At 41.3% G+C, this 13,995-nt stretch overlaps 1 protein-coding gene across 21 annotated transcripts in view; it reads right to left on the reverse strand.

Moving 5' to 3' along the window:
* The window catches only part of CAMK2B (calcium/calmodulin dependent protein kinase II beta), a 453,822-nt gene that overhangs the window by 146,175 nt on the left and 293,652 nt on the right, over positions 1-13,995 (reverse strand). For all 21 annotated transcript variants that reach the window (XM_030201732.1, XM_030201722.1, XM_030201730.1 and 18 more), the window contains 5 exons: positions 9,444-9,546; positions 8,215-8,298; positions 6,187-6,281; positions 4,419-4,541; positions 1,824-1,907 (listed from right to left, as the gene is read on the reverse strand). In XM_030201732.1, coding sequence (XP_030057592.1) covers positions 1,824-1,907; positions 4,419-4,541; positions 6,187-6,281; positions 8,215-8,298; positions 9,444-9,546 — 489 coding nt within the window. The remainder of the gene's footprint in view (positions 1-1,823; positions 1,908-4,418; positions 4,542-6,186; positions 6,282-8,214; positions 8,299-9,443; positions 9,547-13,995) is intronic.

Here is a 13,995-nt window from a genome sequence, read left to right on the forward strand (position 1 = left end):
ATGTAACACGCTGATCTATATATAAGGTGGACAGCCCTGCTTTGTGCAGTTTGTAGTTTTCTTAGGAGACTCCGCTTAATACCTGCATATATTGAATTGCAATAGTCATATTTAGTTAAGACTAACAACTGAACTAAAGTGCAAAAGACTGATCTTAATCTTTTAAGTTTTCACAATGAATTAAAGACATTAGAAACTACTTTGGAAATTTGGCAATCAAAAAAAAGAAACTGGTTAAGTAAGGTTCCCAAGATCTTCATTGTTGAATCCAAAGAATAAGTAACATTATCAATCTTAAAATAGATGGTTATTGGGTGATAAGGGCTAGTTACTATCATAAATTTTGTTTTATCAGTATTAAGTTTCATTTTAAAATTAAGAGCCCAGGATTCCATTAAGTCAATACCTACTTTGATTTTGTTTGCAATCTCATGTAATTCTTTGATGAATGGGATATAAATTGTAACATTATCAGCATATATGAATGCTGAAAACCTGTTTGATTCTAGCAAATGGCATAAAGGGATCATCATAATGTTAAACTAAATAGGTAAAAGAGGAGAACCCTGTGGTACTCCACTACAAGAAATCCATGATGACGAGATAGTACCCAGTTGCTTAACTTGGTAAGACCTGGATTTTAAAAATATAGCGAGGATCATAAGAAACCGGATCCTCTGCATTATTGTTGCCATTTCTATTGTTAGGGTTGGGATTGAAAGGGTTTGACAAATGTTAAAAGACACTGATGACTGTTCAATGTGCTTTGTTGATCCCGCTGTTCATTTTGTCATCAATAAAAGCATTTAAACTAAAAATAAAAACTCAAATGTCAGATTTAATAATACAGTATACTACTATAGGAACTGTAAGCTGCGGTTCTTATTATGTAAAAGATGTTTTCGCACACTGGTTTGGGATCCCTATGAAAGTGGAACTTCTGCATCTTCATTTGCTTAAGGTTCACTTGGAATCTGTGTCATAGTCACAAAGATCCAGTGCAAGCTATAAACATTTCCAAATCACAGTTTTCAACAAATTATTTCCCCACAATTTGTCCTTATTAACACTGTAAACCTGCAGAGTCTCAGACAATCAGATGCTACAGCTAAAGCCTTCTATTACAGTTTCCAAAACTCATTAAGACCTCTGGCATAGGAGACACCTCCCAACTGTTTATTTTCCCCAACCATCTTCATTTCCTCACTGTATAAATTAAAAAGGCAGTGACAATGCACTGTTACCTGTTGGAAAGTAGCACTAGAGTATATTGCTACAAAACTCTGATTAGGAGAAATTAGATGAAAGATGATTTTCTTTGTTAACTCAAAGCTTATCCCCTCTCCCTGGGCAGGTTTTCTCCAGAAGGCATCAAGAGGCTTCATCCTCTTGCAGCTGCTTTCTCCAATAGGGAGTCAGAAAGCGCTGATATACAGCAATGTGGTGGGTTGGGGGAAGGTCAGAGGGCATATGCGTGCAACATTCGAGGGAATAGAGGGTAGTCCTGGGTGCACAGAACTTGGAATCGAGGCCTAAAAAATTACAGAATAAATATGTTTCAATGTTGTTATGCCATAATGAGGAGTTAAATTACAGCTCCATCTTCAGTCTCTCTAGTTAACCTCAAGCTGCTACTAATAGCAATCAGAAGGTTTCCTGATTCTGGCAGAACAGTCACAAGAGATGGGAAAGATATGAGCCAGGCCCATGCCTAGAGGTGAGATTCTGGTACTAATCTTCTATCATGCATCATTTCTGTGGTCCCCTAGCACAGGTTCATGAGCTACATTCTGGATACCCCAAGAAATTGTACCACTGTTTACCTTCAGTTTCCTCCTAGCATTGAATTTCTTGAGACACTCTACAGTCTCCTGTCTGTGCATCATGGAAGCCACGGTTGAGCGTTGCTGCAAGAAAAGAAGAAACCTAGTCAGTCAGAGTCTTGACTGTAGAACACATCAGAACACAGTGAATGCAGAGAAAGTTATAGCTGTGAGTGCTGAGTATGAGAGTGGGGTCCATGGTATCCATTTAGTCATGAGGATGGGAAGGGATTAAGTCAAATGTATTTGAAAGAATTAGATATTATTACACTGAACTGGAAGACATCAGCTCCTCAAAGGAGGAGATCATGTAAACATAGCTCAAACATATAAGCACAACTGGACTGGAATTCAGTTGGTTTTGGATATCACACCTTTTCAAACAGAAGCTATACATTTGAATAACAGCTAAGCCTGGGCATATGACTGGACAGTGGTCCCTGATGTGTTGGACGATGATTATCAAACAGACAAAACAACAATTCAGAGCTTTGAGGGACTCTTTTGTTTTCAGGAATAACTGAATATATTACAATCCAAATAATAACCTGGTAGGAATAGTACTCAGTCAAAACTAGGGTATAGCAGTGATAAAAGATAAGTCCTGGGATCTACTACTGTTTGTCTATGCTAGAGACTTTTTGCATCTATACTATCATCTCTGTATTGAAGACTTGGTCCATGGATCTTATATCAATTAAGTGCTATAATGTTTCTTGACCAGGGCCAGAAAATCTTTTGTTTTTGTTTTTCTCCAGTGAACCATATTAGTGACTCATAACCTACACCAAGAATTAGGGTTGTATCCATGGAGCTCCAGTTAAGGAGTAGGGGAAGCTCTAATTGGGAATTGTGTGTGTATGGGGGGGGGGGGGGGTGCAGGGCAGTCCCTCTCACAGCTCTGAGGTGGATTCCCCCTACCACTAGTGCAAGCAAGAGCCACTCCACCTTCTGTCTTCTCGCGATCCACATCTTACTCTCTCTCTCTTATATTCTTTCCACTTCTTTCTTAGCCCTGCATGTTCTCTCTTCTTTTCTCCTGTGTGCTCTCTCCTCTTCTCCTTTCCTGCTGTACTAGCTCTCCTCTCTTCCCTCAACCAGTGGCATAGCCACAGGTGGACCTGGGTGGGCCAGGGCCCACCCACTTAGGGCTCAGGCCCACCCAACAGTAGCACATTTTTAGTGGTAGCTGGTGGAGATCCCAAGTTCTATCAGCTGAAGACTTCCCCCTGATGGTACGCCAAGACGGAAAGAAGCGTTTTCTCGCCAGCTGGTGAAGGAGAGCACGTGGTGCCCACCCACTTCTTGCCTAGGCCCACCCAAAATCTGTTGTCTGGCTACGCCCCTGCCATCAACTTTCCTTCCTTCTCTTTTTTTCTACTGTTGCTCCTCCAGCTTTTTCCTCCTACTTTGACTCTCTCTCTGCTATCTACCCTAGAAAGCTCAAATGTGGTGCAAAGGCCTTTTTCATCTTGAAAGGGAGGACTTTGATTTCACTCTCCATCTTCATGTTATAGTTCTTTAGTGCATAAGCTGGTCTCCTCCTGTCTTCACCGCTTCTTCAGATCTCTTTCATCTTTGTGATTAAATACCCTTACTTTTTGTTTTTCATCACCACATCATCAGCCTCCTTTCAGCTGGCAATCAGCTGTTCCTATAAACAGCTGTTCTCAGGGTTTTTATTTTTTAAGTTGTAGTTGGGCCCAATTTCCAGGTTTGTGGTGATAAAGAGGCAGTGGAAAGAAGTGGAAAGAGGCCATGGACTAAAAAAACAGATGGTCACCTGGGGCTAGAAAAAAGGGGTGCCAGGGCCATTTTGGTGCACTTCTGTTCTAGATTATATGAGGGAAATCAAAAAATAAGAGGAACTTAAATATAGCATCAAAACATAAAGATTTGTCTTATTTATTGATAACTTCTAATAATCAATTGCAGCTTATCTTATGGATAATGACCAGCCTACACTATCTATAGAACCAGCCTATCTTAACAGCAAAATACAATACACCTTTTTTTTTTAATAGAAAGATGCAGTTTTACAGCATATTTGTTCTGCCAATATAAAGGAAACAGATGGTAGTGTGGTGGCTGAGACATAGCAGAGAGTCGCAACTGCTAGGACCTGCTTCTTCCCCCCACAATCTCATCTTTGTAAAAACCCTGCCATCAAACTCCAAGCAGCACTACTCATACCCTCCAAAATGGTTCACAGAGTTTGGGAGTGGAGAATATTAAGTAGAGATGGCCAGGAAAACTGCAGTTTTAGATGAGAATCCAAAATCCAGAACTTGAATATGTATTATTGGGCGGAGTGGATCATGGCACAATAAAAACCATATGGAATAATGTGAAAAATCTAAGTCTCATCCCTCCCCCCCAACTTGAACAAAGGCCATTTTGCACATCTCTCTCTGCAACTTCACTAGCACCTGTGTGTGCAAGTCAGAGTGGAAGAAAGGGAAGAAGGTAATTAGGCATAGGAGCTCCAGGTGCCAGAGGATCGGGTCTTTCTTACAGTGCTAAAGACAATTGCTCCTTCCACCCTGTACACCGGATGCTACTGGAAGAGGGGTGAGGCCTTGTGGTGCTACTTACGCAGACCCATGGGTGCTTTAGAGCCTCATGTGCTGTGATGCGCTTGGCTGGATTAATGGTTAGCATCTGGTTGATCAAGTTTTTGGCTTCTGGGGTGACAGTATCCCACTCAGGAGATGGAAACTAAGGGAGAAAACAGGTCAAATACCAGGAAAATATTAGCAGTTAGCTTCTTCAGAAGTAACTCAGAAAAGAGCAGAGTGAGTGAGCACATTTAAAATTCAAAAGGCACACTTCTAGTGGAGTGGGCTTTGTAATAATTGGAGTTCTACCTAAGGTGATTTGTATGTCCTGAATTTCAGTAGGCAGGCGTCAGAGTCCCTAATCCTCATAAGCCAAACACATTTCAGAAAAAAAACAATTTAATTATTTTTGAAATAAATTAGTTTGCATACTGTTTGTTATGGCAATACAAAGATGTATTCCTAGAAGTCATAAATGCAAAAGTGGCTAGGATGGGCCTCAAGCGCAAGAAGAAAGATTTGGATTTTGAATCAACATGACATGGAATGGGGAGAGACTATAATCAGGTTAGAGCTGTCAGATTCCATTCTGAGATTCCTCTTTTTCTCAGCTCTCTCTGACTCATAACATTAAAGTTGGGCCAGGGAAACCAGATACTTATTGATACAGAGACAGTTTTGCACAAATTATTAGTTTGTAACTTCTACATTATAAATAGATTTAGTAGAATTCTACAAGGCTCTAACTCTTGAAAATCAAGTGGTGCAGATGTTATGACTGTGGTTGAATCTGGAGTCTGAATCAGCCCTACAGACTCCAGGTTCAACCACAGTCATAACATCTGCTTACCTCTCTGGTGTTCAGAACCACCTCAAAATGCAAAAAAAAAAAAAAAAAAAAGAGTTTTGGAGGTTGGCTTCTTGACTGGTTCCCCTTGGATATGCAGTTTTGCAAAATCCACTACTACTAGTATGTAACATGTGTAAGTAGCAAACTCAACCACTTACATTTACAAAATCTCAAGTGAAGCTGTTCTTTTTTCATATATGTTTCTTATAAAATTAGTGCTCCGACTGTATATGCTGCCAAATACATGTTTTTTCCCCCCTGCAGCTTTATATGTATTTTACAAAAGGCTCCACATTCAGCAAGCCTTTTGTAAAATAGCTGCAGACTGTGAACATTCTGATTTCTGACCTAGACAATCCATGCAAAATTGAGCTAAAGAATGTTTCCATTGAGGAAATCCTAAAACCTATGAGAAAAAAAGCATAAGCAGGTCCATCCAGGAGAACTATGGGGTCCTTTTACAAAGTTGCGGTACAAAGTGGCCTGCAGTAGTGTGGGCGCATCTTTTAGGCATGTGCTGGGCCATTTTTTACAGCGGCTGAGAAAAAGGCAATTTTTTAATGGGCTGGGAAATGGGCCTGTGCTAATATTAAAACTAGTACGTGCCTATTTACGGCCTGAGCACTAACTACCACCCATTGACCTACCGGTAAGGACTCACGCGCTACCCATGCTGTAACCATGCAGTGCATGCCAACACGCACACTGTCGGTTACAACTGGGAACACCCCCGTGGTAGAAAATAGAAAATTATTTTGTACTGCAGGATTCAGTGTGCACCAAAATTGGAATTATCGCCAGGCACATGCGCTACCTCGGTGGTAGTGCTGATTGGGCACGCGCTATCCATGCATTAGCTCTCCCACGCCTTTGTAAAAGGGCTTCTATAGAAATGATAAGTACTACAGTAGCAGAAGTAAGAGCATGCTGGAGAGGAGCAGCTGTAGCTACTCACATCATATGCGCCAGCTTTGATCTGCTGGTAAAGCTTATGTTGATCCTCATCCCAGAATGGAGGGTATCCCACGAGGAGAATGTAGAGAATCACACCTAGGAGGAACAAATAATGAAAGCAAGGATGCTGGTGCACAGTGACGCCTGTCACATGATCAAACCAAAAATATAAGTGAGAAGACTGAAAACAGAAAAAAAACTCTGGAGGGAAACTCAGCAAATATGGGATTGTGATTTGTGGATGCCTGTCACATGATGCCAGCATTTGCTCTCACACACACACACACACACATTTGCTAATGTGACATGGATTGATAAGAGTGCTGCCAGTTTCTTGGCCTCTCTGCTGAGGTTTACGACTAGGCTCCCAGTTACATGCTGCTCTTTTGGGTTGCTGCTAACAGCAATCTGATAGCCACCTTCACCAATGTAAAAATGCCACTTTGCAGATTGCTCTTTGGGAATACCCAGCTTCACAGGCTGCTATCTTCAGTGGCACAGGAAGTTAGCTAGCAAGGTGTTATATCACCACAATTAAATTGTGGATCCATTACCTAGAATAATTTAACATTGGTGCTGTGTTGTGCCAAGTCTGTGATGGTAGGAAAGAAACAGCTTGGGGAAAAGTATTAAAAAAGAGAGACAGGACTTTTTAAAAAAAAATAGGTATGGTAGGTTAAACTTTTTGTTGTTCTTGTTAGGTGGGAAGTATAATAGGACTGCAGCTTCACAAGGAATAATTCTTCTTAAATACTGCAGCCACTCACAGGATTGTTCTCAGGTCATCCTTACTTCCTATTAAATCAGTAAAATTCACTAGATTCATTAACCTTAGGTTGATCATTTCCTCCCACCCCACCCCCCCCCCCCCCCCTTGGATCTTATTCTTAGACTATCTGGTTTTTGGTTATAATATATATTCTATTTATTTATTTATTAGGATTTATTTACCGCCTTTTTGAAGGAATTCACTCAAGGCGGTGTACAGTAAGAATAGATCAAACATGAGCAGTAGGCAATTAGAGCAGTAAAAATATTCGAACAACAATACAAAGTATGGCATGGTATACTACTTGCAATGACAATACAATATGTACTAGAACATTATAATTGGTAGTGAAGGGTAAGGCAAAGTTGTAACATATAGATGAGTAAGAAAAAAGGAAGAATTACAAGTAAGGTGATTGATTTGAAGAAAGTTGCACCTGAGGTCAGAGAGATGGTTAAATATTATCTCAGCTAGGGTAGGAGTGGATAAACATGTCCCGCTGCAGTATGTGCAGCCCGAGTCAATCCTTGTGTGTGTGAGTGAGACTAACAAGTTAGTTACTTCTTCTGTTAAAGGCTTGGTTGAAGAGCCAAGCTTTCACCTGCTTCCTGAAGTAGAGGTAGTACCTTTTATGGAATCAAAGGTGTACATTCTCTTTCTAATGTTAAAATTATGACATGCCAGTGTGATCCCAAAATGTGTTTCTGAATTAAAAAAAAAATTCAGAGTGAAAACAGAGAATCAATGAGTTTCTTTTCATAGTCAACAGACCTATCTGATAAACAGATGCAAGCCTGTCCTATGACTTTATCAATGTTTATTAAAACTGTAAATAATTGCTTCTTATATTCAGTCAAATAGGTTTATTTTGGTGGACAGCACTGCTTAGTCTTTCTCCTGTGTTATTAGAAAATGGAAGTTACAGGGAATAGGGATGGGGACCAGGAAACATACTGAACGGGAAAGGGAGAGGAGTTTTGCGCCAGGCCTGTGATGAACTCTAGGGGACCAAAATTAAGTTCTGCATATAGAATGTTGCAAAATTGGGGTGAAAATCAATAATGTAAGCCACATTGAGCCTGCAAAGAGGTGGGAAAATGTGGGATACAAATGCAATAATTAAATAAAATAAATAAATAATCAGTTTTGGAAAATGTGGGATTTTTAAAGTAAAAATCAGTTCAAACTGAAAATGAAGGGCCCTTGATATCTGTTAGCATGTCTGCTGTTAGTGGAACACAATCTGCATCATCACCTTACCACATGCCCATATGTCCACTGGTTTTCCATAAGCTTCTTTGCGTAGCACTTCTGGTGACAAATATCCGGGGGTCCCAGCAAAACCTGCAAGGCAAGAAATACATAAGCATTATCTCACATACTGGCATAAACCTCCACCATGGCACCAAGAGTTGGCCTTACTTAACCTTAGGCTCACACTCAAGCTTAGATAGGGGCATATTAAACTTGCCAATTATTTTCTATGGTCTTGTTATTAATACACTGCAGAATCCATATAGCTCACATGTTGTCCAAGCTATTCGACCATGTTATATTTGGTCTACAGTGTAATATATAACAGAAAACATTGAGTCCAACCCTGGACCACTTTGTAGGCAATCCTGTGTTATTTCAAACTGTGTTATTTAGGGTCTACAATACACTACATAGTACTACTTTCATGCAGATCTTTGGTGTGCCACCAGATGTCACTATAGGAGCAGAAATGTGCATTCCTACTTCAGCAGCACTCCACCCTAAAGGCTAGAGCAGGACTATCAGATTTACATAAAGATTACTGCACATGCTTGCCAGCATAAGGCACAAGCCAGTTGGTCATCAGATCCAAAAGTCTTGACTGCAGCAGTCCTAAAGAGGAACACCTGCTTATAGGTAATACTTGGCTAGTGAGTGTCAAACTCAAAGGGTGAGGAATGGCTGAAGGCCATAAAGCACTGCTGCTTTGGTGTTGTCAAATGCCCCCAGCAAGATAATGTGATAACTAGGAAGTGCAGAAGTGATTGGTGTGTGCCATAGAGAGGTGGTAGTGTGGGCCTGGTGCAGAACAAAGTGGTGGGGACATGAGAACTAGGTCATGGCAGTGGTGGAGTTGGTACAGTGCAGGGATGAACTGGTGGCAATCTGGATCTGGTACAATGCAGGTAAAAACAGTAGCTCAGGAAAAGCAGCCTGGGACTGGTGCAGTATAGGGATAAAGTGTAGCAGTCTGCATCTGGCACAGTGCAAGGATGAAGGAGGGGGAGCAGTCTGGGCTTGATGCAGTACTAAGAGGAAGGGGTGGCTCAGTGAGGGGGGAGAACTGTTTTGGACCAGTGCAATGAAGAAATAAAGAGGTGGCAGTATAGGGCTGATGCAGTGTAGAGAATGGATTAGCAGGGCACTCTGGCGATTGCTTATCTTGGTATGATCCCACACACAAATATACAGTGTTCAGAACCCAAACAACCTCCTTCAATGTAGCCACTCACCAAACCATGCCTGCTGTTCGCCTTGGACCTCGATAGCCAAACCGAAATCAGCCAACTTCACTGCAGCGCCTTTGCATTTACTGGCCAGGAGGAGGTTTTCCGGCTGCCGTTAACAACCCGTGCAACACAGAGGTCATTTATTGCATTGTGAAGAAGGAAAACACAACAACACTGCACAAAAGAAACATGTCCAAGAAAGTCTGTATAACTGCCCTAGGTAGGAGAGTAATACTCTGCAGATGACAGGACCCCCTTAACAAGAAGGCTATCATTCTTGAGAGGCGGAACTTTCAGGCCAAATATCACTACTCAGCCAATGAGGCTATAATTCCCAGCAATGGTATACCATCTGCTGTTCCCAGTGATGACATCACACTGTCAACCAATCTGGCCATATTTCTCAGGGATGGTATTACACCAGTAGTCTTTCCCAATAACAGAATTAAAACATCAACCAATCAGGTAATATCTCCCAGGGATAACATCATATCATTTAGGTGGTAATTCCAGGTATGGCATCAGATCACCTAAAGTGATATACCCAAGGAATTGGTATAACTGAGAAACCGGTGCTGGGATGCCATTTCTAGAAATAACTTGTCACTGAGAGAAATTCTTATTGGAAATCAGAGAAAGAAATCTAGCAGTTTGAAGACCAGGGAGCAGCAGTTCTCTGGCTCATATTTAACCTGTTTTATCCTAGTGCAGTATAAGGAAAGGAAGCAGTGTCTCTCTGGCATGGATTCTGACACTGAGATTCCTAACAATAACAGTGCTTGTTAAAAAACAAACAAAAAAACCCCATGATTATGTGGGCAATCCTCCGCTAGTCAAAGAGCTGCTGAGAGCACTCTGTGGACAACTCAAGGACAGTTCTATCTGAAACAATAATGTTTGTGTGTGCAGGAAGCCACCCTTCAATCCATTCAGACTTATCAGTGAAAATTCTTCAAATAAGATCTCAAATAGTCTCTTAAAGCTTGATCACTGGAGACAGTGAATCCAATTTATCAAGGTTTTATAAGCAAAGAGAGCCTTTATTAAACCAGACCCCACATCTTTGAATGTTTTCTCAATGCCCCCTGCAAATAAGCAGATCTCTCTAGAATCCAGTGCAGATGAGTTGAGAAACCCAGAGCAAGTCATAATTAAAATGGAGATCTGAAGCGTTAACAAAGACTAACTGTAGCATCTTTTCAGGTGCAAGGTCCTTTCTTGCTTGGGTTTAAAAACAACTTTGCAAGGCAACTGACTTCAAAGTCTCACTCCTGAGTCACGGAGGGGAGAACCAGAAAGCGATGAAGTCATCATGGGGCTCATTTTCAAAAGAGAAAAATGTCCAAAAGACAGTATAAAGCGGCAGATGGATGTTCTTCTCAGAAAAATGTTCAAATTGTGATTTTTGAAACTCACAAGGTGGTGTGTTGGAGGTGTGTTTTGGGTAGAACTAGGGCGGGCTTATGATTTGGACGTTTTTCTGTGATAATAGAACATGGACAAAATGTCCAGGCCAAAAAATAGGTCATTTTTGTCTAAACTTGTTTCAGTAACAACTAAGTGCTAAAAAGGTATTCAAGCTGAACAGATGACCATTGGAAGGATAAAGGCATGACTCCCCCTTAATTGCCCAGTGGTTATTGACCCCACCCCCTAAAAGGTGAAAGTGACAGCATATACCAGGCTCTATGTCAGCAGCATATATATTGGGCAGAGCAGCAAACATGTCCCTGGAGTTGCCTAGTGGTCGGTGTAGTAGACTTAGAGAAGAGGACCCAGGCCAGTATCCCACTCTAACTGCTACACTTGTTGTAGAAAGTGTGAGTCCTCCAAAAACCAAAAAATACCTATTGTACTTACATACAGGTGACACCTGTGGTATAAGGGCTATTGTAGTGGTGTACAGTTGGGTATGGTACATTTTTTTGCTATGCCTGGAGGGCTCACCATACAATATAAGGGGTTTATGGTGAGATGTGTACCTGGGACCTTTTTATGTGAAGTCCACTGCAGTGCCTCCTAGGTTGACCCACTGCTTTGCTGGGATGTCAGTGTGGCCTGTCTACTAAAAATTCTGGTCTCCACACATTTCAATGGCTTATTTTTGTGCATTTTTCCCTAGGATGTTTTTCAAAAGTGGTACCAAAAGATAGATGCACTGAGCACAAAAACATCTAGAAGATAGACTTTTTTCTGGTTCGAAAATCACTGTTTGCCACTCGATTTTTGGATGTTTTCAGCAAAACATCCTAAATCGGACATAGATGTAATATCACAAATGCTCCTCCACGTCTACTTCTTGCACTACAGAAGATGTCCTGAGGTCATATATAGTACCAGATGCTAGGCACAAAAGAAATATGCTGAACAGTTCAGGTATATGGGGGGGGGGGGGGGGGGTGGAGGGGGAGGAGAGGGCTGCCTGTTATAGGGCACAAGTGGTCATTATCAATATCATGGGGTTCTACGTGTTGCAAAATTTAACTTCTCCTGCAGAGCGAATGAAGAGCTCATTAAGGACCACTGTCCACTTATACCATACTGATACAAATGTGAGAAGGCTGAGAGCCCTCAGTCAACGCTTTCTTCACATCTCATGCCCATGGTTATTGGTTGGGTTGTTTTTAAAGGGGCACTGGACTGTTAGGTCAGAGGCATGACAAAAAGGACAGAAGGTGGTAGAGGATAGACAGGGGCCTGCCAGCCATATTCTCAGCTACAATCTAATTACATCTGACCCATGTTTTATTTCTAAAAACAAAAGGCAATACTGCTTCAAAAGAAGTAATCCCCAGGGCTTTCCTCTCTCAATGTAAGAAGCCCTCTCCTAGTCATTGCTTGAGAGGGAAAGGTTAAAGCAGGGGCGCGCAACCACGGTCCAAAACAGCCACAACCTAGTCAGGTTTTCAAGATTTCCACAATGAATATACATGATATTGATTTGTATGTACTACTTCCATTGTATGCAAATAGATATCATGCAAATTCAGTGTGGAAATCTTGAAAACCCAACTGGGTTGTGACCCCCAGGTTAAAGTCATCTAGGCCTGCATCTGACTCCATATGATAAGGAACAGTCTCTGTGATTTAATACTACCCCAACATTCCCTGCCACTCATGGGCTCTGTGATGTCATTCTATCCCCTTGGATTCCCTGCTGCTCATGGGCTTTGAGACGTCATACTATTTTTAAGACTCGCTGCTGCTTGCAGGTGCTATGAAGTTAAACAAGACATATTCATACACATTCTACTATCAATCATCCATAGCCATTTTAATTATAGAGATGGCTATGGTTCTGCCTGTGGAGCAGTACTAGAACCTTTGCTATCAAATAGAAGCAGTTCTAATCCCTGCAGTTTCCAGAACAGAGTCTGTGGAAGGATCCAGCTCTTGGACAGAAAGTTGGGCTAGTTTAAATACCCAGCCCAGGGAGGGTCTTTGTCTTTGTTTCCAGTCCCTGGCCACTGTACCAAGATACCAGGACCAGGCTCAGCTCTTATCTCACCAAGGTCCATCGATTTAAGAGACAGAGGGTCCCTGGGCACTCAGGTCACAGTATCTGGAGAAGGGAACAAAGGTTTTTTTGTTTGTTTGTTTGTTTGTTTTTTAAGCTCACTAGAGACTGCAAAACTGCTGCACTTGTTGAAGGAAGAAGCTGGAACAGGGAACCAGCTCCTCTCCACCTTTGAGTTCCACAAATAGAAAGTGGAGGAAAACAGGATCAAGCTTTAAACCAACTTATCTGCATTGCCACAAGATCCAGTAAAAGGAACAGACTACAAGGACTCTGTGAGTAAAGACTCAAGCATATACTGTATATTGAGAGAGAGAGAGAGAGAGAGAGAGACTGACAGGGAAGTTTTCCCTCTGAGACAAGGCCAGGAGGAGGGAGATGTTCAAGTTATATAACTAAGTCTAGTAACAAATACTGTTCCTAAAGGAACCAGCTCTAGCTTGAGAACTGTGAATAGGAAAGGAGAATAAGGATGAAGACTATAGAGGACTGTGAGTTTTACCTCTTACTTTAATTATATTTACTGCAATAGAGAAATGTGTACATAATTGAGAAGTCTTCTTCCAGTTGTTTAACTATCTAAGTTGAAGTAAACTGTTAATGGTTTAGAATATATCTGGCTGTATGGACTACAAATGTGAGGTGAGGGCAGTTTATAGGGCAGATTATATGCCTGCTGACCTCTTAGCTTTTACTAGTCCTAGCCCTGACCTTCAAACCAGTCCAAATAAAAATATATTTGAGTAACCCATTTGATGTTTATACCCAATTCAGAGTTACAAACCCATTTGATGTTTATACCCAATTCAGAGTTACATAAAGTTAACACATTAATCAAATTATGTAACAAATGTTGGAAGATTACAGTTCTGTTTTATATTTAACATCATAAAGCAGCAGTGAATCCTAGTGACAGTGTGATATCAATGAAACATCAAGGGTCAAAACAGGACTGGCTCATAACCACTAAGGTCAAGGGGTCCTAGTTTGGATCCTCCCATTGGAGTTTGTTGGACTTGGGTGTGCTCAGGTCTGGGC

Source organism: Microcaecilia unicolor, chromosome 4 (genome assembly GCF_901765095.1).
Source record: "Microcaecilia unicolor chromosome 4, aMicUni1.1, whole genome shotgun sequence".
Classification (NCBI taxonomy): Eukaryota; Metazoa; Chordata; class Amphibia; order Gymnophiona; family Siphonopidae; genus Microcaecilia; species Microcaecilia unicolor.